The 19,681-nt window shown below is 54.3% G+C and overlaps 2 protein-coding genes and 1 long non-coding RNA gene across 3 annotated transcripts; 1 reads left to right on the top strand and 2 right to left on the bottom strand.

Annotated features, from left to right (window-relative positions):
- Positions 1 to 4,475: 4,475 nt before the first annotated feature.
- Positions 4,476 to 5,018, top strand: LOC125318961 (zinc finger protein 664-like; the record flags this gene model as incomplete). The annotated part of the gene is made up of 2 exons (XM_048289928.1): positions 4,476 to 4,691; positions 4,935 to 5,018. Coding segments are annotated over 2 exons (300 nt in total), but the record flags the coding sequence as incomplete, so codon positions are not given.
- Positions 5,019 to 7,215: 2,197 nt separating this feature from the next.
- Positions 7,216 to 9,329, bottom strand: LOC125318960 (boLa class II histocompatibility antigen, DQB*0101 beta chain-like). Its single transcript, XM_048289927.1, is given in 4 exon segments — positions 7,216 to 7,370; positions 7,373 to 7,573; positions 8,417 to 8,666; positions 9,324 to 9,329. Coding segments are annotated over 4 exon segments (612 nt in total).
- Positions 9,330 to 9,651: 322 nt separating this feature from the next.
- On the bottom strand, positions 9,652 to 17,090 carry LOC125318964. The gene is made up of 3 exons (XR_007200548.1): positions 17,056 to 17,090; positions 14,387 to 14,533; positions 9,652 to 9,690 (listed from the first exon to the last, which is right to left on the bottom strand). It is a non-coding gene; the product is annotated as an uncharacterized LOC125318964 (long non-coding RNA).
- Positions 17,091 to 19,681: the final 2,591 nt, after the last annotated feature.

Below are 19,681 nucleotides of genomic sequence, written 5' to 3'. Positions count from 1 at the left end.
TTCAGTAATTATTGGTTCTATTCTTACTCATGTTTCATGCCTTAGTGTATATTGTTTAATTGACACTGGTTGTGCCCCTTCCAGTAGTTCAATAATCACTGGGGGAGCCCGTTTTGATCTCCCTGGAATTTCAACATCTTCTACTAATGGGATCACTTAATTTGTTCTTTTACTATCTATGGGTATTTCTCTTTCTTTTATCTAATCTTAGTGGTTTAACTTACACTTTAAAGTCCTAGTCAGGTATCTTCAGGAGGCTTCTTTGGTTGTAGCTTCTTTCTACAGTTTTTGTTATAATAATATTCTTACTCTGCTGTATAATTCTATACATTATGAAGGATTAGTTTTTATGATACAAAACTAACACACAAAACATTTTCATACAAAATGTTCTCATGCAAACATATCTTTACATTAGGGCTATGCTCTGTTTTCCAGGAGCCAGATTATAGCACTCTTGTCATTTAATCTTGACACAAATTACAAACTGTGGCTTTATTTTTGGTGGGATTAAAAATGAAATGAATTCTCTTTCAAATGTAGGGTTGGGGTTTTTTTGGTTTTTTTTTTTTTTTTTTTGGTGAATAAATTGCCTTCATCCCATTCTGCACCTACAACTGAGATTGCAGAATGTGCTATAAATAGGAGGGGTGAGGAAAAGTTAAAACATCCTCCTAAGACATATGGCATGAGATTGAACAGCACTTTAGTTTGAGAGCTGGTAGAAGGCTTTTCTATATCCCTCTTGGTTTAGGAAGGGGGATTCAATCATATCTCATGTAGCATTTGCTTGCGATTTGTCAAGATTTTTTAATTCGCTAATTAGAAAATCCAAAAAATTTAGCCAGATGATAATAATTTTGAAGCCTTCTGAGGCAGAACTGGGAAGGTTAGTCCATATTGGTAGGATTTCAAATATGTGTAAATTCTTATACCAACTCTCAGGATAATATTGGTTGAGACAAATGATACATCTAGAAGACCTTAACCACACCATTTTTCAGTAAAAAGACAAAACAAGTTAGACAAAAATTAAACTCAAGAATATGTAGAATGCTTTAACTACTATTTGATCTTTCACTAAGTCACTTGCAATGAAAACACAAACAAATTACAAACATTAACCAACTGACAATGCGAGCAATTATGGTGACACTTTAAATTTCATTGGTTTTCACACAGCTCCATCTCATGTGTTGGTAGATTCCTAGAAAAGAAAAGTGAAAATTTGGCCCACTAGACTGATTATTAAGAAGTAAAACTTTCTGGGGCTAACACAAAGTGACAGTGAAGCAATGGTTATCACATTTAGGTGTGATTTTGCTGCTTGCAGTTTCCTTGCTCTCAAACTGCTTTCTTTATCTTTGATGTCGGGACATTTGACATTCCTAGAAAAGAGAAAAGAAACAAACTTCCCCCCCCCTCCTCCCCCCCCCCAGAAAATGAAAAATATGTTTGAGTGAAACAAGACTTTAATTGCATTAACTTATTCAAGTGGAGTTTTAGTTTTTATTCTATGAAGAGCTTGTTGCACCACTTTGATTGTCTCCCACAGGTTTTCAGTGGGGTTTCTTCCAATTGATTCTTCAGTGGAGGGAGTGAGACTGCTTTTAAAAGTTTTGCAAGAGTTGCAGTCTGTGAATCAGGCATTTGGATTGCCTTTTTTTTTTTTCTCCTCAGGGTTTTAGTAGGCTTCTGCTTTTTGCCCTGGAGCAGTTTGCCTTATCTGTTTGCTCCTTTTGTTCTAGTGATTTTCCTTTTGGACAAGATCAAGTTCGGCAGCAAGCAATGCTACTGCCTAAAACCCCCTTCTCTCTCCTTTTTTTCTTTTTTTTTTTTTTTTTTTACACTAAGTCCACCCCAGGAGTAGAGAGGTGACTAACAAATTAACCAAGGAAGGACAGCAAAACACTTTGCCCATAGGTTTCTCTACAGCCCCTGCAGATGAGGCTGCGTGACAAATACCTGGGCCTGCACAGGGACAACATTATCCCCACAAGGCTGCAGGATTAGAATCTGCCAATTCTAGTTCTCCACAATAATCCACAGACTGGTGGCTGTTGCAGTGGGGATCCTGCAACACGCATATATCAAACCAGGAGTCCCGTGGAAAGGAAATATATATGGACAGACAGATTCTTGCTAGCTGTTTCAGAGATGTTTATTTCTCCAGCCGCATGGCCGGAGCTCTGCCCAGGAACTGTTCCAGTCACGGGACCAAGGGTCCTTCTGCCCGCGCAGGGAACACAAACCAACCAATGGGAACGAGGCTGAGCAGGGGCAGGGAAGCCCCGTGTCTGTGCCGTCAGGGCCCCTCTCCCAGGGCTACACGGCAGGGGAGGGACCCCAACACCTCACCCGTTTTATTTTAATAAAAGGAGAATGAAAACAACTGGATAAACATAACAAGAACAGTTTCAAAACAAAACAAGCCACCCTCCTGAGTCCTTAAATGTCCAAAGAGATTCTGTGGAACATCTTAGGGCTGACAGAAGGGAGACAGAACTCTCTCAGCATGCTTTGTGGGGAAACTGAGGCAGGAGAGCGTTTAATTTCTTCCCTTCCCCTTTTCATCCCCCACTCGGCATTGGAAAGAGATTTTTGGGGAAACAATTGGCAAAAGCATGGTTTTGTGAGGGAAACCATGGATAAAAAAAACCAGATTGGGAATACACTGGGGGTAATAGGACATAGGGTAAAAGGGAAAGGTGGGATTAGGAAAGGGACACTGTAGGGGGGGCTTACAATGGAGATATTGTCTAACATGACTACGATTTTTAGCATATATACTGCCTTTTACAGAAACACCATCAGGCCCAGTGACCTGCGATGCTTGTAACCCTTTTCTCCCTAGCACAATTTTGAATTCCACCACCTCTCCATCTCCCAAGCTTGGGATCCATTTTTCAGGGTTATTCTTTTTAATAGCAGTTCTATGCACGAATATGTCTTGCTGGTTGTCACACCTTGTTATAAAACCATAATTTTGCTTAACATTATACCATTTTACTATCCCTAATATCTTAGTTATTATGATCTTTTCCTTTTTCCGAGTGGCTGCTGTTTTCTGTCTCGCTGCGTCTTTGCTCTCTCTTTTGGTTGCTCCTGTGTTGGAATTGTCGGGGCTGCTGGTGCCTGCGCGCTCTTCCCGGGGTCGCGTTCGGGGCTGCGCGGGCCGGGCCGGGCTGCGCCGCTCAGTTCTCCGTGCGTCGCCTCCTCTGGTCGCAGCTTCGCTGCCGCTGCCAGGCGCTGCACCCACATCTCGGCCGGGCCCCCGAGCGACGACTCCCCCACGCCCCGCTCCAGCGCGCGTCTCGGTTGGGCGCGGCTCTGCTCCACCGCCACCGCCGCCAGCCGCCGCCCGCGCGCCGCCCCTCTCGGTCGGGCGTTCACGGGGCTCGCTCCACCACGCGCTGCACGGGGCCATTCGGGCACCGCCGGGTCCTGCCGCTCCTCGCTCCGCCACCGACACTGCGGCTCGCGTGGCTCCGCCCGGGCGCGGGAACTGCCTCGCTGCTGCTCGCAGAGCGCTCAGTGCACGTGGCCTGGGCCGCACGGACCCTTCGCCAGGCTTCCCTTCGCCAGGACACAGCTGACATTGCTCAACAGTCTCGGTAACTAAATAATATTCACGAAAATATTCTTCCATCGGCATATATTTTGACTCCAGTATTAACTGTGTCCAAACGGTTTTCCAAAAGCCCTTGGTAAGAATTAAATCCCAAGAAACATAGAAAAAGTTCTTAAACAACCATGCCAGGAAGTGTTTCAGTTCTTTTTGAGCTTGAATCAAGCTAAAATTTACAAATCGTTGTTCAAGAATCATTTTAAGTTTAAGATAAATGTCCATATGCGGCTCTGAGAGCCAAGAGTCTTCCCACCGTTCCTCCATAGTTTAGATATGGAATAGCAAAGCAAAACCAAGAAGAGGAATCCAAAGTTTCCAGGGTTTACTCACACAAATCAGTCGCTTAGGGATCGGGGATCGTTCTGCTCTCAATTCTCCACCATTTGTTGCAGTGGGGATACTGCAACACTCATATATCAAACCAGGAGTCCCGTGGAAAGGAAATATATATGGACAGACAGATTCTTGCTAGATGTTTCAGAGAGATGTTTATTTCTCCAGCCGCATGGCCGGAGCTCTGCCGAGGAACTGTTCCAGTCACGGGACCAAGGGTCCTTCTGCCCGCGCAGGGAACACAAACCAACCAATGGGAACGAGGCTGAGCAGGGACAGGGAAACCCCGTGTCTGTCCCCTCAGGGCCCCTCTCCGAGGGCTACACAGCGGGGAGAGGAGACCCCAACAGGAAAGCCCCGGAGATGCCTCACGAGGAGGGGCTGCAAATGCAGCCCAGAGAGATCCAAGGAGGAAAGAGCCCCCCTGTGCCGGGAAGGCGGCCGGAGATCCAGGGGGAGCTCAGAGGTGGGGGAGAAGCCTCAGGGTGGGGAGAAGCCTCACTAGTGCTTGGAATGTGGGAAGGGCTTCAGGTGGAGCTCCAACCTGTGGGGACACCAGAGGATCCACACTGGGGAGAGGCCCTATGCGTGTTCGGAATGTGGGAAAAGCTTCAGCAACAGCTCCAAGCTGATGGAACACCAGAGCACTCACACTGGGGAATGGCCCCCCAAGTGCTTGGAATGTGGGAAGGGCTTCAGCTACAAATCCCAGCTGAGGGAACACCAGAGGATCCACACCGGGGAATGGCCACGAGTGTGGGGAATGTGGGAAGAGCTTCTGGTGGAGCTCCAACCTGATTCAACACCAGATGATCCACACCGGGGAGAGGCCCTACGAGTGTTCTGAGTGAGGTTTCAGACCAGCTCCACTCTCCTTGTGCACCAGCGCATTCACACGGATGAGAGGCCCTTCCGCTGCCCCGACTGTGGGAAGGGCTTCAAACACAACTTGAACCTCATCAGGCACTGGCACATCCACACCGGGGAGAGGCCCTACGAGTGTCCCCAGTGTGGGAAGAGCTTCTCCAGCAGCTCTCACTTGACCCAACACCAACGGAGGCACCGCTAAGGGAAGCCCTGCGAGTGCCCCGAGTGCGGGAAGAGCTTTGTGCGCTGCTCCAGCTCCATCCCCCGTGGGAGGATCAGCGTTGGATGATCCCCAGTGACCCCCGTTGGGCAGAGCCCTGGTGATCCGTGCTCCTGGTGATCTGTGTTGGGAAGACACCTGGCTGACGGGCTCCACATCTTCCTGGCTCCCCGTGGGCACCTGGATGAACCCAGGGGCAGGAACATTCCTCAGGACACAGACTGACATCGGGAATTCATTGGGGAGAGCAGATTTAATGAATATTGAGCCCCAAAAATCTTTTCCATTCAATCCTATCTTCTGGTGACATCCAGGAATACTGGACTGTCTTGGAGGTCTTTTCCAACCTCAGTGATTCCATGATTCTGATTTTCTCTGGCCCAAGGGCATCTTCCACAACCAAATGGTGATGGAGTGGGGCAAAGACCAAGATTCTGGAGACAATGGGGTGGAAATCCCTCCAGAACAGGTTCTTCGCTCCAACCCAAGCACAAAGATCCTCAGCCAGCATGGACACAGAAATCCTTTTCTTTTGGCTTTGGTTTTCTTTTCATTTATCTTCATCCCTTCAATACACTTGAAACTGGGGAAAAAATAAAGGCATTGAACCAAGAGATGGGTGGGGACATGGGGGACATTGCATGGAGGGAAACGTGGTGGGGACACAGCCATGGGTGACGACACGGTGGGACAGGGCCAGGGACATGTGGGGATGTGGCCATGGCCGGTGCCATGGGGGGAACTTGCAGGGGATGTGGGGGATGCTGGGTTTGAGGGAGTTGAGGGTTCCTGGGAGGGATTTGGGGGTTGCTGAGGGCTTTGGGGCCCCCAGGCTGAGCGGCTCCGGCTGCGCTGGGAGACCCTGGCGGAGGCTCTGGGGCAGCTGCTCAAGGACCCCCTGAGCTGGACCCCCAGCCAGCATTGGGCTCCTGGAAGGGAATGAAGGTCCTTGTCCCCAGGAAGGAAATGGCTGAGAAGCTGCAAGAGGGAGGGGAAGGCGAGATACAGCTGTCCCCCTCCAAAACTGCACCCCAAAAATCCTGAAACAGAAAAAAGCTGCCAGGAGCTGCCTGAATTGAGGGAAAGGGGGAATGGGACCCCCAAATTGATTTGGGAGGGGTCCTGCTCCTCCTCCTTCCTCATCCCACCTGCTTCTCCTCTTCTCTCTGTTGTTCCTTCTTCTGCTCCTTCCTCTTAAGGAGGCGCCTTTTGGGGTTCACTGGGTGCTGTGTTGGGGTTCAGGTGCTTCCCAAAGCCCCCCCAGAGCGGCGTGACACGGGGGGGGCACACAGGGATCCCCATTCCTGATCTATCCCCGGGTTCTCCCCCCACAATCTCAGCCCCCCCAAGTCCCTCCCCAGTGCCCCCCCAATAAACGGGACCGGGTTGAACTGGGAAGCTTTATTGGGAACACTGGGAGCAGCCGGGCAGGGTCAGAGTGACAGCGGGGCGGGGGGGACACACGAACCCCCAAAATCAGCGCGGGGACGGAGCGGGGGGTCCCGGCCGGGCCCGATGCCACGGGGAGGGGCTGCGGCCGCCGGCGGCTCAGGAGCTCTGTGGGCAGAGCAAAGGGGGTGACACTGGGCTGGGGGGCCCTGGGGGAGCACAGAGCTCGGGGGGAGGGGGGACACGACCCCGGGACCCCCCCTCCCCCACACCTGCTTGCGCAGGTAGAAGCCGAGCCCCAGCGCCAGGAAGATGAAGCCCAACACGAAGCCCCCGATCCCCATCGGCATCTTGCTGTAGGCGGTGTCCAGCGCCATCTGTGGGGGTTCTGCAATGGTCAGGACCCCCAAAATCCTCTCACAGACACCCCAAAACCCTCCAAGCACTTTCTTAGTCACCCCCAGCCCACCCAGGACCTCCTGAAATCTTCTCCTCATCCCTTCCCAGCCTCTCCAGCACCCACCAAAGTCCCTCCTGTCCCTCCCAGTTGCCCCCCACCGCCCCAGGACCCACAGACCCTCTCCCAGTCCCTTCCCAGCCCCACCAGGACTCACCAAGACTCCTCCCAGTCTCTTCCCAGCACAACCAACCTCATTCCAACCCCTACTTTTCCACCCTTGATCTTCCAGCCCCTCCAGGCTCACTCAAATCCCTCCCAGTTACACCCAGAACCCCCAAACTCCCTCCCAGTGTCCATCAGCACCCCTGGAACTCCATCTCACCCTCCCCAACATCCTTCAAACCCCTTCCCAGTGCCCCCAGTGCCTGCCCCGCTCCCCCCGGAGCTGTGGGGCCGGGCTGTACCCCAGTGCAGGCTCAGGGGCTGCTCCAGGCTGTTGTGCTCCACCCGGCAGCTGGAGCTGACCCCGCGCTGGGGGGAGTTTCCAGCAGCACCAGGAGCTGGTGGGTCCAGTCCCCGTTGGGGACAATGTCGGTGGCCACCACGTGCCCCGAGAGCTCCTGGAACCACCTGAGCTGCACCTGCACAGGGTAGAAATCCATCCCGGAGCAGAGCAGGCGGCCGGGGCCGGGCTGGGAGCTCGAGGGCACCAGCAAGATGGACACGCTGGGGGGCACTGGGAGAGAGCGGTGAGGTTTCGTGTGGCATTGAGAGGGACTGGGAATGGAGTGGGAGGGACTGGGGGGGCACTGAGAGACAGGGGAGTGGATTGGGGGCCACAGGCATTGGGAGAGAGGGTGGAGGTCTGAGAGTGACCTGAGAAGGGTTAGGAGTGGACAGGGAATGGACTGAGAGGGATTAGGAGGGATTGAGAAGGACTATGGGGACACTGTGAGGGACTGGATTTGCACTGGTTGGGACTGTGGGGGCCCTGGTAGGGACTGGGAATGAACTGGAAGGGACTGGGGGGGGGGGGCACTAAGAGAGAGGGGAGGTGGTTGGGGGGCACTGGGAAGGCACTGGGCAGAGGGTGGAGGTCTGGAAATGGGCTGGAAGTGGACTGGGAATGGACTGAGAGGGACTGGGAAGGATTGAAAGGGCCTTAGAGTGACTGTGGGGAAACTGGGAGTGCCTACGGTGTCACTGGGAGGGATTGGGAATGGAGCGCGCGGCACTGGGAGGCCGAGTCCAGCACGGGGCAGTCGGCGCTGCGGGTCTGCCTGGCAACTGATGAGTCATCAGAGAGACGCGCTCTGATTGGCTGAGGGGCGTCAGCGCCACTCAGGGCTGGGATGGACACGCGCGGAGGCACTGGGAGACACTGGGAGGGACTGGGATGGACTGGGAGGGACTGGGAGGGACAAAGAGAGGGACGAAGGTGACTGAGAGGGGCAAGAGGCCCCGGGGATGGGCACAAGGAGAGCTGAGGGCTCTGGGGTGATTCCCAGAGAGGTTTTGAGGGGCTCCAGGGTCATTCCCAGGGCAGGGCCCGAGGGGACACGCTCTGCCCCACGCTCACCTCTGCGGCCCACCAGGAATGGGGTGGACACCTCGAGGCTGTGCCGGCAGTGCCTGTGCACCTGGGCCAGCGTTCTCTGCTTGGCTGAGGGCTGCCTGAGGGCTGGGGCTGCAGCAATGGAGGGACACCCTCCTCCAGTGGGGATGTCCCAAAAACGAGGGACACCCACAAGCCCCTCAGAAACCCCGGGGCTGGGCTGGCCCTGCCTGGATGCCGGGAGACACCAAAACCGCTCTGTCCCTGCCCTCTGCTACTGCACAGGGACAGGAAATACAAGGAAAAGCCCAGGAGCTGCGAGAAGGACCAGGAGAGATCCCGCCCCAAGCACCGGCACGGGCACACCAGACCCAGCCTGGGCACAGGGAGGGAATTTATTACCAACCACATCACAGCAGCACAAGGGGAAGGCAAAGAAATCTCTCCAACACCTTCCCCCCACCCAGCAGGGATCACCCGGAACGGGGGTCACCAGGGCTCTGCCCAACAGGGGTCACTGGGGATCATCCAACGCCGACCCTCCCACGGGGGATGGAGCTGGAGCAGCGCACAAAGCTCTTCCCGCACTCGGGGCACTCGCAGGGCTTCCCTTAGCGGTGCCTCCGTTGGTGTTGGGTCAAGTGAGAGCTCTGTGAAAAGCTCTTCCCACACTGAGGACACTTGTAGGGCCTCTCCCCGGTGTGGATGCGCTGGTGCCTGATGAAGGTGGAGTTGCGTTTGAAGCCCTTCCCACAACTGGGGCAGCGGAAGGGCCTCTCATCCGTGTGAATGCGCTGATGTCTGAGGAGATTGGAGCTGATCCGAAACCTCTTCCCACACTCAGAACACTCGTAGGGCCTCTCCCCGGTGTGGATGCGCTGGTGTCCCCACAGGCTGGAGTTCCGCCCGAAGCTCTTCCCACATTCCCTACACCCATAGGGTCGTTCCCCAGTGTGGATCCTCTGGTGCTCCATCAGGTGGGAGCTGTGCCGGAAGCTCTTCCCACATTGCCCACACTTGTAGGGCTTTTCCCCAGTGTGGATCCTCTGGTGTTCCCTAAGGCTGGAGCTCCACCTGAAGCCCTTCCCACATTCCAAGCACTTGTGAGGCTTCTCCCCACCCTGAAGCTTCTCTCCCAGCTCCAAGCTCCCCCTGGATCTCCGGCCGCCGCCTTCCCGGCACAGGGGGGCTCTTTCCTCCTTGGATCTCTCTGGGCTGCGTTTGCAGCCCCTCCTTATGCGGCTTCTCCAGGGCTTTTCCTCCTCCTCCATCCGGCCACGCCTTGGGAATGACAAATCCTGGTTTGGGGGGAGAAACAAGGAGTGTGATGCCATGAAGATTTTTGCCTTTTCTTTTATACCCCTGTTATACCTTTCTACAACTTCTGTATTCCTAGTGCCTTTTGCCTACATTCTTGGATTTGTTTGTCAAGCTAAGAAACTAAACATTTTGGAAGCTTTGTAGCTAGGGATCAGTGTGCCCCAGAGCCCAAGGTCCTCTCCAGAACACATTCTGTAAACCAAGATAGAACCATCCAAGGGAAGGTTCCTTGGGGAGGGGGGCTCACTTGAGCCTCTCATTGGGGAATCTTTGATAGACCTGCTAATTAGTAAAACCTATAATGTTATACCCAATGTTGGCGGGGGGGGGGGACACGGAGAGAGACAGAGAGAGAGACAGACTCGGCAGGGTGCATCTCGATGCATATGACCTGGACGTGTACACCTAAGGATCTTTAAAAATAAATACCAAGGTAAAATCCCTTTTCCCCTTCTAACCGTGTATGCCTCTTGATTTTAAGACCAGGAAAAGGCATCAAGTTAGTGCCTTGGGCTGGGAGTTCCTCCTCCCCAAGTGCATCACTGGGCAACCTGTGTCTGTTAAAACCTCAAAAACACAGAGATTCAGCCCAAAAGTCCCACAAACATCAAGACACAGACCCAGAACTCCCAAAACATCAAGATTCAGACAAAACTCCCTCCAAAATATAAACATTCAGCCCCCACAAAAAAACCAAAGCACCAACATGGAGCCCAAGAAACCTCAGAAACACCAAGATTCACCCACGGGGAAAATCGTGGATCTCCCTCCCTGATCACCTGCTGGATGGGGGGTGCAACTCTCCTGGGGCTGGGGGGAGGCTGCAGATACAGCAAGTGCTGGAACCTTGTGGTGTCTCCTCTTCCTGTTCCTCCTCCTTCTCCTGTATCCCTACTCTTCCTCACACTCCTCTTCCTCACACTACTCCTTCTCCTGCAGAATCCCACCTGCTGCTCCCACGTGCATCGTTTCACCATTCTGGTCTCCAGCCCTGCTCCTCCAGCCTTTCTCCTCCTACCCCCAGGCCCAGCACCCGCCCCTGGCTCGCTCTGCCCCCCAGAGCTCTCGGATCCCACAGCACCAGCAGGGATGCAGCTGCGGCAGCTCGGGCTGGGGCAGCGCTGGGCTCTCGGCCGCTCCTGCCCGCACTCGGCCCCCGCCGCAGCCACTTCTGCCAGCACAGCACGGGCCGGCCCGGCCTTGGCGCTCCCCCCCTCCCACCTCCCCAAATTCCCCTCGCGGGGGGCGCCAAGGCCGGGCCACACGGGGGCTCCAGCTGGGGAGCGCCGGGCGCTGCGGCTCTGCCTGGCAACTGCTGAGTCACCAGCGCCGCGCCTTCTGATTGGCTGAGCGCTGCCTGAGGGCCGCGCCTGCACCAAGGGGGGACACCCTGCTCCAGGGGGGATGGCCCGAAAACCGGGCACCCCCAGCCAAGGAACAACAGCAACGCCTCGCTACAAACACATGCTCTGAATCTGCTCGGACACAGCCACACCGACTTGGACACAAGCAAGTGACAGCACAAACCATCAGCTCCACAAAATGGTACTGATTGACACACACTGCTGCTCAGCCAAGCTCCTGCTCAATTCCTCGACTTCCAGAACAACAACAAAGCCTGAACAGAACCATGGACATCGTGTCCTATACAAAAGGGGACAATGTTGAGGCAGTTTGCACATTCTCCCAGAGGTATTTAAGAACATGGACACCCAGCGGGGGTAAAAAGGGAAGTCAAGAAGGGGTCTCAGCAACAAGGGATGGATGGTGTTGGTGTGCTGGGAAGGGATTGGTTGAAGGGAGTGTGCAGGAATATGGTTAAGGCAAACAGCAGCACGAGGAATCTATGTGGCAAGAAAGGAAAAGGAAGATGGAAAAGAGGAGGAAGAGAAAAACCTGAGGACAGGGATATTTTTCAGCACCATCTTATCCTCAAAATTTGCCAGCTGATCCAAATCTTCCGTATTCCTGGTCTCCAGGACAGGGAAACAAAGAAGTTCAGAATCTCAGGGTGTTTCTCTGTGGTGGGGAGCAGCAGGACAGGGCAGCACGGGCTGGGGGCCTGTGGGGAGCTGCGGGGCCGGGCCGGGGCTGTGGGGCAGCCGGGGCTCAGCGCCGGGCACTGCCTGACCCCAACCCCCCCCGGGCAGGGCCGGCAGTGGCCCCCGGCCCCCAGGAGGCTGCGGGATGTGGAAGGATCAGGATTTTCTTTTCTCGATCTCGTTTGGGTCACTGGAGAAACGAATGATTGTGCAGAAAGCTCAGCAGCTGTCAGAGGATGAGCACCCACAGGCACTGAGGGGGCTGCAGGAGAGGCACAAGAAGCCCCTGCAGCACTTGGCCAGAAAGGCTCAGCAGGGGAATGCAAGAAGGGATGAGCAAAAGGCCAAGGTGAAGGCAAAGGCCATGGCAGAGTTTCTACAGCCCCCCAGGGATGAACCGCAGGGCCCAAGGGGGCCCCAGCACCCAGGGGACGGCGGCGGCCACAAGCACCTGGCACAGGCATTGCCCTCCTCGGCACGGCAGAGCCCACCCAAACAGCCCCTGCCAAGGAATCAGGGCTCCAGCTGCAGGCCACAAGGACACTGCAAGCACAGACAGCAGCACCCTCAGCACCAGCAAGTCCACCCCTGATGGATATGGATTGTCAGGGCTCTCAGAGCTCCCAGCACACCAAGGACCCACCGCACCAGAGCCCTTGAGAACATTCAGGGCGCCTCTGGATCGAGACGAGGCCGCTCCTGATGGACACAGGGGCCTCTCGATCCACTCCGAATCTGAGACCTAAGGGGGGAAATTGTCAAGAAGTTCTTTCATTATTCAGGCAATAAGTGGGAAACATGAGCAGGTGTGTTTTATTCAACCACTATCAGTAGATGTGGGGGATGGGTTTGAAACGCATCAATTTCTGTTTGTTCCTAATTGTGATTGTAATTTACTGGGAAGGGATTTGGGGGCTGAAGTGGGAATACAAATTCATGTTGTAAATGAGATACAGAGGCTAATGCTGCTGTACCTTGGTGTCAAATGTCTGCGAAGGCCTCTGCTGAAGGGAACCCAGAAGTGTGGGCAGCCCCAGGGAAATAGGGAAAATTAGATATGGAGCTTCTCCAAATTCCTTTGAAGCATCCAGGACAAGTGGTGTCTAAAAGCAATACCCTGTTCCAAGGGAGGCAAGGAAGGGGTTACAGCCTCTTACTGAGTCCCTGCTAAAGGCAGCGCTTCTGGAGCCAGGCATCTCTCCCTACAACTCTCCTCTCCTGCCAGCCAAGAAACCTGATCATGGACACCAGAAGGAAAGCACAATTTTCAAGGCTTCAAAAGCAGATTAACTGAGCCTCCTGCCCTGGCCCTCCCAGACAGGGAAAAACCATTTGAATCGCATATGGATGTTAAACAGGGCCATGCCAAAGGAATTCTTGGGCTCAAATGTTTAAGCCAGTGGCCAGAGAGTGGCCTCATTGTCTGCAGAATTGTGCAGCCCCGGCTTTAATGGGAACTGAGGCCTGAAAACTGACAGCAGCACAATCTCTGATTGTTCAAGCCTGGCATCAAGTTAAAGCTTTGTTAACCAAAGGAGCCTCTAAATGGATGAGCAGCGCTCGGTTCTTACAGAATGAAACTCGTTGGATGGAACAGGAGGATTCAGAGTTGAGGACAGGGCAAGGGTTGAACCCAGCCTCCTGTTTGAACGGCCCTGCACAGGGGGCTGGGAAGAAACCCATGGCTGCAGCCAAGTGACAGAGCTCCAGACCTGGGCTAGGAGTGATTTACCAGACATTCCCTGGCCTGAGGGAGAAAATGTGTTTAGGGATGGGTCTGCAAGGGCAGCAGAAGGGAAAAGAGTGACAAGACACGCTGCTCTGAAGGAAAGGGAATGAGACAAAGCGCAGCTCAGTGCCCGCATGCTCAGCTCAAAGGGCCGAGCTGGGGGTGCTTGGAAGAGCCTGGCACTGAAATGCCCCCAGCAGGAAGGCTTCAACATCTTCTGCTAACAGCATGGCAGCTCACAGCGGGGCAGAAGCATTTCCAACTGCTTCAGCAATCCCTGCAACAGTTCTTAAGGCATGTTTGGAACAAACAATTCCAAGATATGGGATTGTGGAAGCAATGGACTCAGGGGAACTCATTTTACAGGAAAGATCCTTCAGGCCGTTCTGGCTGCTTTAGGAACACAGTGGCACCTCCAAACGCCCTGGCAACCCCAGAGCTCAGGTCGGGTGGAAAGAATGAATGGGGAAATAAAGAAACACCTTCTGAAGCTGCTGAAGAGAAACCAAGATGCCACGGGTACGGCTGCTGCCATTGGCTTTGGCACGAAGAAGAGCCAGACCCAGGGCAGATATTCAATTATCTCCCCTGGAATCCATGTCTGCAATTCCGTACCCTGGTGTGATAAATGAGTGAATGTTAAATGTTGTCTTTCACATATATGATTCAAACATTTAGAAGTGATGATGGATTGTGTAGAAATAGCGTTAAGGTAAAATGTAGTTAAGTAGAAACGAGATTAAGGTAAACTGTAATTTCGAAATAGTTGTAATACGCTAAGAAATGTATTAATAAACACATGGTAATAAATGTCTTTTGAGCTGAGAAACTACAGAGCCAGGAACCAAGACATCTTCGAGAAACAAAGAAGATAAACCGCATGCATGCCAGGAAGATTGTTACCTCATCAGAACTCACACCGCCCAAGGGAACTGGCAGCTGCCAATGAGGCTGGAGACTGCGGAGGCACCGGAGAGAGGGGGCCTGTCTGCAGTTCTGAAGCGATCCAGAGGACTGAGGCGGTGTCCTGCTGGGGGAAGGGGCAGAAACCTGTGCGGGGAAAGGTGAGTGAAGTGTAAATTCCTTCCTGGGTTAATGAATATGTAACAGTTCAGGAGAGTACTTAAGTCCACAGTAAAATGAATGGAGGGCGCCTCTGGCAATATTGCCAAGCGCCCCAGAGCTGTGATTTGCCTTTGTTCTACTAATAAATGTTCAATATTACATTGCTAAAAATTTAGCTTCTGTATTCATTTTCTTCAGCCTTAATCCTCTAACACTAAAAAGGTTGTTGGAGAGTTTTTGTTCTTCCCACAGTTTTGGTAACAAGATTACATCATTAGAAGGCTTTTTCTTAATAATCCTACTTTGATATTGTCAGCTGGGTTTGGGCCAGTGGTGTGAGAATCAATTTCTAGTCTTAGGGGAAGAAGTAGCAAAAATCTTTATTGCTTTGGGGCTTTTTTGTGTATGTGTGTGCATGGCTGTTAGTGATGGCAGAATTTTGGAATGGGTTTTTCGATATTCACCTGTAGGTTGCATTTTGGAAAACTGGAAGAGCTTTAAAACCGACCCTTTTCCTCATAAACAGTTAAAAAATATGAAAAAAAAAAGGGGAAAAAAAAGCCGCTTTTGGGGGGGGCCACTTGTGAGTCACCTGATGGCTGCCCTGGAGGAGAAGCTTCCTTCCAGGCAGCCAGCAGAGGAGCTTTGGAAATGCAAATTAACTCTGCTGGGGGAAGTGTGCACAATGTCCCAGGCTCTCCTTGCCTGCCACAGGAATTGAGCTGATTCCCTCTGCCCCTCACCCCAAGCTCTGCCTCCCTGCACTGACGGAATTTGCATCGCTAAAGGCAGAGCCCACACTGAGCATCTCTGACTCTGCAACAGAAATCCCTGAAGCTGCAAAGGAAAACAGCAAACGGAGAATGTTGGGAGAACTTCACTCACAAAAGCGGGGGGAATCATCCCTCTCCCCACTCCAACATCTGCTGGCACTCTCTGTGTTATACAGGGTGGGTTTGACCACTGGGCTGCTTTTGCTGCCACAAGTTCAGCGAAATCACTTGGGAATCCAAGGATGTGATGATTTAATCAGAGAAAAGCAGTCAATTGATGCATCCCTGGCTGGAGGGAGCGCCCAAAAATGGGGAAAAGATCAACGGCCACCAGAACAAATCCTACAACACCATGGAGCAGCCCCTGGGAACCCGAACAAATTCATACCAGGTGCCAGAGAACCCACTGATCATTTCAGTGCATCATTAGATCACAAACTGTCCTCCAAATCATAACCAAGCACACAGCTCCAGCTCCTGACCTTCTCACCCACCAATCCACTCCCATGAGCAGCGCCACATTTCACCCTGGGATGGCATCAGATTCTCTTTCAGCAGAAGGACCAGGAGGCTGTGGAAAATTAAATGACTCAAACTGCTCTTGGCAAAGAGATGGCCAAGGAAAAGTGGTGAAACAGAGAACAAAGGAAATAAGAAAGCAGCTCATGTACCACTCCAAATGTGGAAAGGATGGGAATGGGACACGTTTTCGTGGTTCCCTGGCAGACCATGGGTTAAACCAATGCTGTTTCTCCCCTCAGGTGCTACAGCAACTCTCATCTTTTTACCATGCACCACACCTTGCTCAGTGCAGCTCATTCAGCAGGGGATCAAGGGCATGCAGGTGGCAGCCAGGCCTCCTGACCCAGAAACGGCTACAAAAGGACACAGAATGAGGTCACTGAGAATAATCCCAAAACCAAAGAAGGCCCAGGAAGAACAGATTAAGGCATTTCTAGAGTTTGTAAAGAAAAGTACTGAAAAAATAAGAAGAGGGGGGGATTAAAAGGAAAAAAATGAACGCGTCTTTACAAACAGATGGTGTGAATCCCATTAGAGAGGGCCAGGGACTTGGAGATAAGGAAGTAACGAGAGAAACCATACATTTCAGAAAATGTTACTAACTGACACGAACTGCGGCTCAGCCAAGGTCCAGCGAAATTCCTGAACTTCCCGAAGAAGAACAAAGACTTCACAGAGCCATGAATATCGGATGTTATACAAAGTGGAGGTGCACATTAAGGGGCACATGCAGAAGGCAGATCGGGAAGTCTGTACCTTCCAAGGACCTCGGCCACTGGGGAAAGGGACACGGAGATGCGGCCGGGCAAATCGGCATAAAAAGGAGGCTGCGTCCTCCAACACTTGGACAGACCCCACGGGAAATGCCCCGTGGCCTCTCCCTTTGTCCAGGAACAAAGTTACTTTTACAGGATTCCTCCGGCTCCTCTGGGGACACAAACCTCTGGCCACGGGAACTTTCCCGCACACTCCCGGCCACGGGGCAGCCACCTCTGTCCTACCCACAGCAGCCGGGACGAGCCAGCGCTGCTCCGGCACCGGCTCCTGCCGAGGCAGCAGCGGGAAGGAGACCGCGGGCAGCCGCTCCCGCAGCGCCCTCACGCCAGGGCGAACACGGCGCCCACACGGCACAACGAACCCGCCACAGCCCCCTGCCGCCCCCTCCGCCCGCAGCCAGCCCCGAGCCCCGCCAGAACCGAGCGCGGCTCCCACCTGCGCTGGGGCCGCCTCCGAGCTCCGCCGCTGCCGCCTCACCGAGCTCCGGCCGCCGCCGCCGCCGCTCCCGGGCCCGCACAGACGCTCCGCCAATGGCGCCTCTGCTGCGCCACGGCCGCCCTGCCGGCGGCTCCGGGCCCGGGCTGCTCCCCGCTCCGACCAATCAGCGCGCCAGAACCACGACTGACGGCAGCACCGCCCAATCGGAGCGAGGGGCGGGCTCTGCACACGGCCCAGCCCCGCCCCGCGCTCCCAGCGCCCCCCGGGCTGCGTGAGGGGAAAGCCGCAGCTGAGGAACAGCCCTGGAACGGGCCCGGCCCGAGCCGCCATTCAGCTGAGAAGAGAAACAAAGCTCTCCGCTGCTCCCGGCCCGACCTGCCCAGCCCTGCGTGTGGGGTGCCTCCGGCTCCTTGGGAAGCCCTGCAGCCTCGCTACTCCCGCCCCTAATTCGGAGCATCAGTGCATGGCGTTGATTTCCCCGAAAAAGGGAAAACCGCCCCAAACTCCTTTGGCTGAGTGCACGAGGGGAGAGATTTGTGGCAGAAAACTCCAAAAACTCAGAGCAGGGTAATGCGAAGTAAAAGAAGACCCTTCCAAACTTCTTCCTCCCACCCCTCCCTCCTTCTAGCTCCACCTCCCACCCCGGCAGTGCAGGACACAGGGAATGGGGGCCATGCTCAGTTCATCCCCGGTGCCTCCTCCCGCTGCTCAGGGACAGGAGTCGTTCCCCTGCTGCACTCTGGGCTCCCTCCCACCAGACAGCTCTCCAGGAACTTCTCCAGCCTGAGTCCGTCCCACAGGCAGCAGTCCCCTCACACTGCTGCAGCCCCGGGGGTCACTCTGCCCCGGGGTCAGTCCTGCAAGGACAGGCTGCTCCGGCAGGGCCCCTCTGTCCACGGGTCTCGCACGGGGTCACAGCCTCTCCTCAGGCATCCCCCTGCTCCGGTGGGGGCTCCTCCAGGGGCTGCGGGGTATCTCTGCATCCCCATGGATTTCCAAATCTCTTCCACATTCCAAGCCCTTGTGGGGCTTCTCTCCACCCTGAGGCTTCTCCATCAGCTCTGAGCTGTGGCTGGATCTCCGGCTGTCTCATGGGGGGTCTTTTCTCCTCGCAGCTCCCTGGGCTGGGTTTGCCGCCACTCCTCGTGGATCTCTTCAGTTTTTCCTCCCCGCTGGATTCCTGCACTGAGGAGCTGCTCAAAGCGGCCTCTTCCACGAGGTTCTGCCGCAGGGATTTGTTCCCCCTGGTCTCCATCTGCAGCTCAGTGCCTGGGGCAGGAAGGAGAAGGAGAGGAAGGGACAGGGAGAAGGGAAGAGGAAAAGGTAGAAGGAGAGGAAGGAACAAGAAGAAGAAACCAGGGAGGAAGGAGAGGAGGAAGGAAAGTGGAAGGAAGAAGGACAGAACGAGGAGAGGAAGGAGAGTGGAGAAAGAGAGGATGGGATTTGCCTCCATGGCACAGGGAAGGGGAAGGAGATCCCCCCGGTCCGTCCCCGGCAGGACGGCGTCGGCAGCGGGGCTGTCCTGCAGCCAGGGGCGATGCTGGGCTGGGAGATGGAGCAGGAGAGAGGGGGAAAGGGGCACTGACTTCCTCCCCACCTGCCTGGTGGTCCCGGGACATCTTCCTCTTTCTTGCAGCCTCCTTCTCCATCTGGCCATAGCTTTGGAATGACAAATCCTGTTTTCAGGGCAAAAACAAGGGGTGAGTGTGTTAGGCTGGGGGTTCCTCCAGCCCAAGTCCATCTCTAGAAGTCACCAAGCATTTGTGTTCATAAAACCCTTCAAAATATTAAGATCCAGCCACAAAAGCCCTAAACACAGAGACACAGCCCCAAAACTCCCAAAATCTTGATATAAAGGAAAAACTCCTCCACAATAGGAAAATTCTGCCCTTCAAGAAACCAAACCACCAACATTTAGACCAATAAAGCTCAGAAACAACAGAATTCCCTCCCTCACCCCAAAAATTTAGAAAATATCAAGATTCAGCCCAAGAGATCCAAATTCAAACAGAAAACTCCAAGATTCAGCAAAAATAACCTCTCAGGAGTTCCCTCTCTCTGGGTTTCTGGGGGTCCTGTGTATTTTGAGGTTCCCCCATATCTGGGGTTCCCACCTTCTCTGGGCTATCAGGGGTCCGGGGAATCCCAGGGGTCCCCCCTTTCCAGGCTTCCCACTTCAGTGTCCAGGGGGTCCCTGGTTCCCCCGCTCTCCATCTTCCGCCTCCCTTCAGGCTGCCGGGAGTCCCCCAGCTCCAGGATCGCCCCTCTCCACTCTTCCCACTCCGTGGCTCTCGGGCTTCCCCCAAACCTGGATTTCCCAGGCAGTCCCCAAAACCGGTGTCCCTGAAACCGGTGTCCCGCTCGCGCTGCACCGGCACCGGGCGATCGCCACGTGGTACCAGAGCCTGACCCAGGGAGACCAACCCACACGTGGGGGGAGACCCCCCATCCCCCCACCCACAGCCGGGGCTCTGCTGTGAGCTACCAGCGGGAACCCCCCCAAAAATCCCTCCCAGGGACCACCCAAGATACTTGGGGCAAGCTTCCCCTCCCTGGTCCCCTGCGGAATGCGAGGGGAGCGATGCTCCCGGGGCAGGGGGGCTGCAGATACGGGGAGCGATGG

The sequence above is a fragment of the Corvus hawaiiensis genome, chromosome 33, assembly GCF_020740725.1.
Source record: "Corvus hawaiiensis isolate bCorHaw1 chromosome 33, bCorHaw1.pri.cur, whole genome shotgun sequence".
In the NCBI taxonomy this organism is placed as follows: domain Eukaryota; kingdom Metazoa; phylum Chordata; class Aves; order Passeriformes; family Corvidae; genus Corvus; species Corvus hawaiiensis.
Note: the sequence above shows the minus strand (reverse complement) of the source record. Positions and strands in the feature narration are given on the sequence as shown.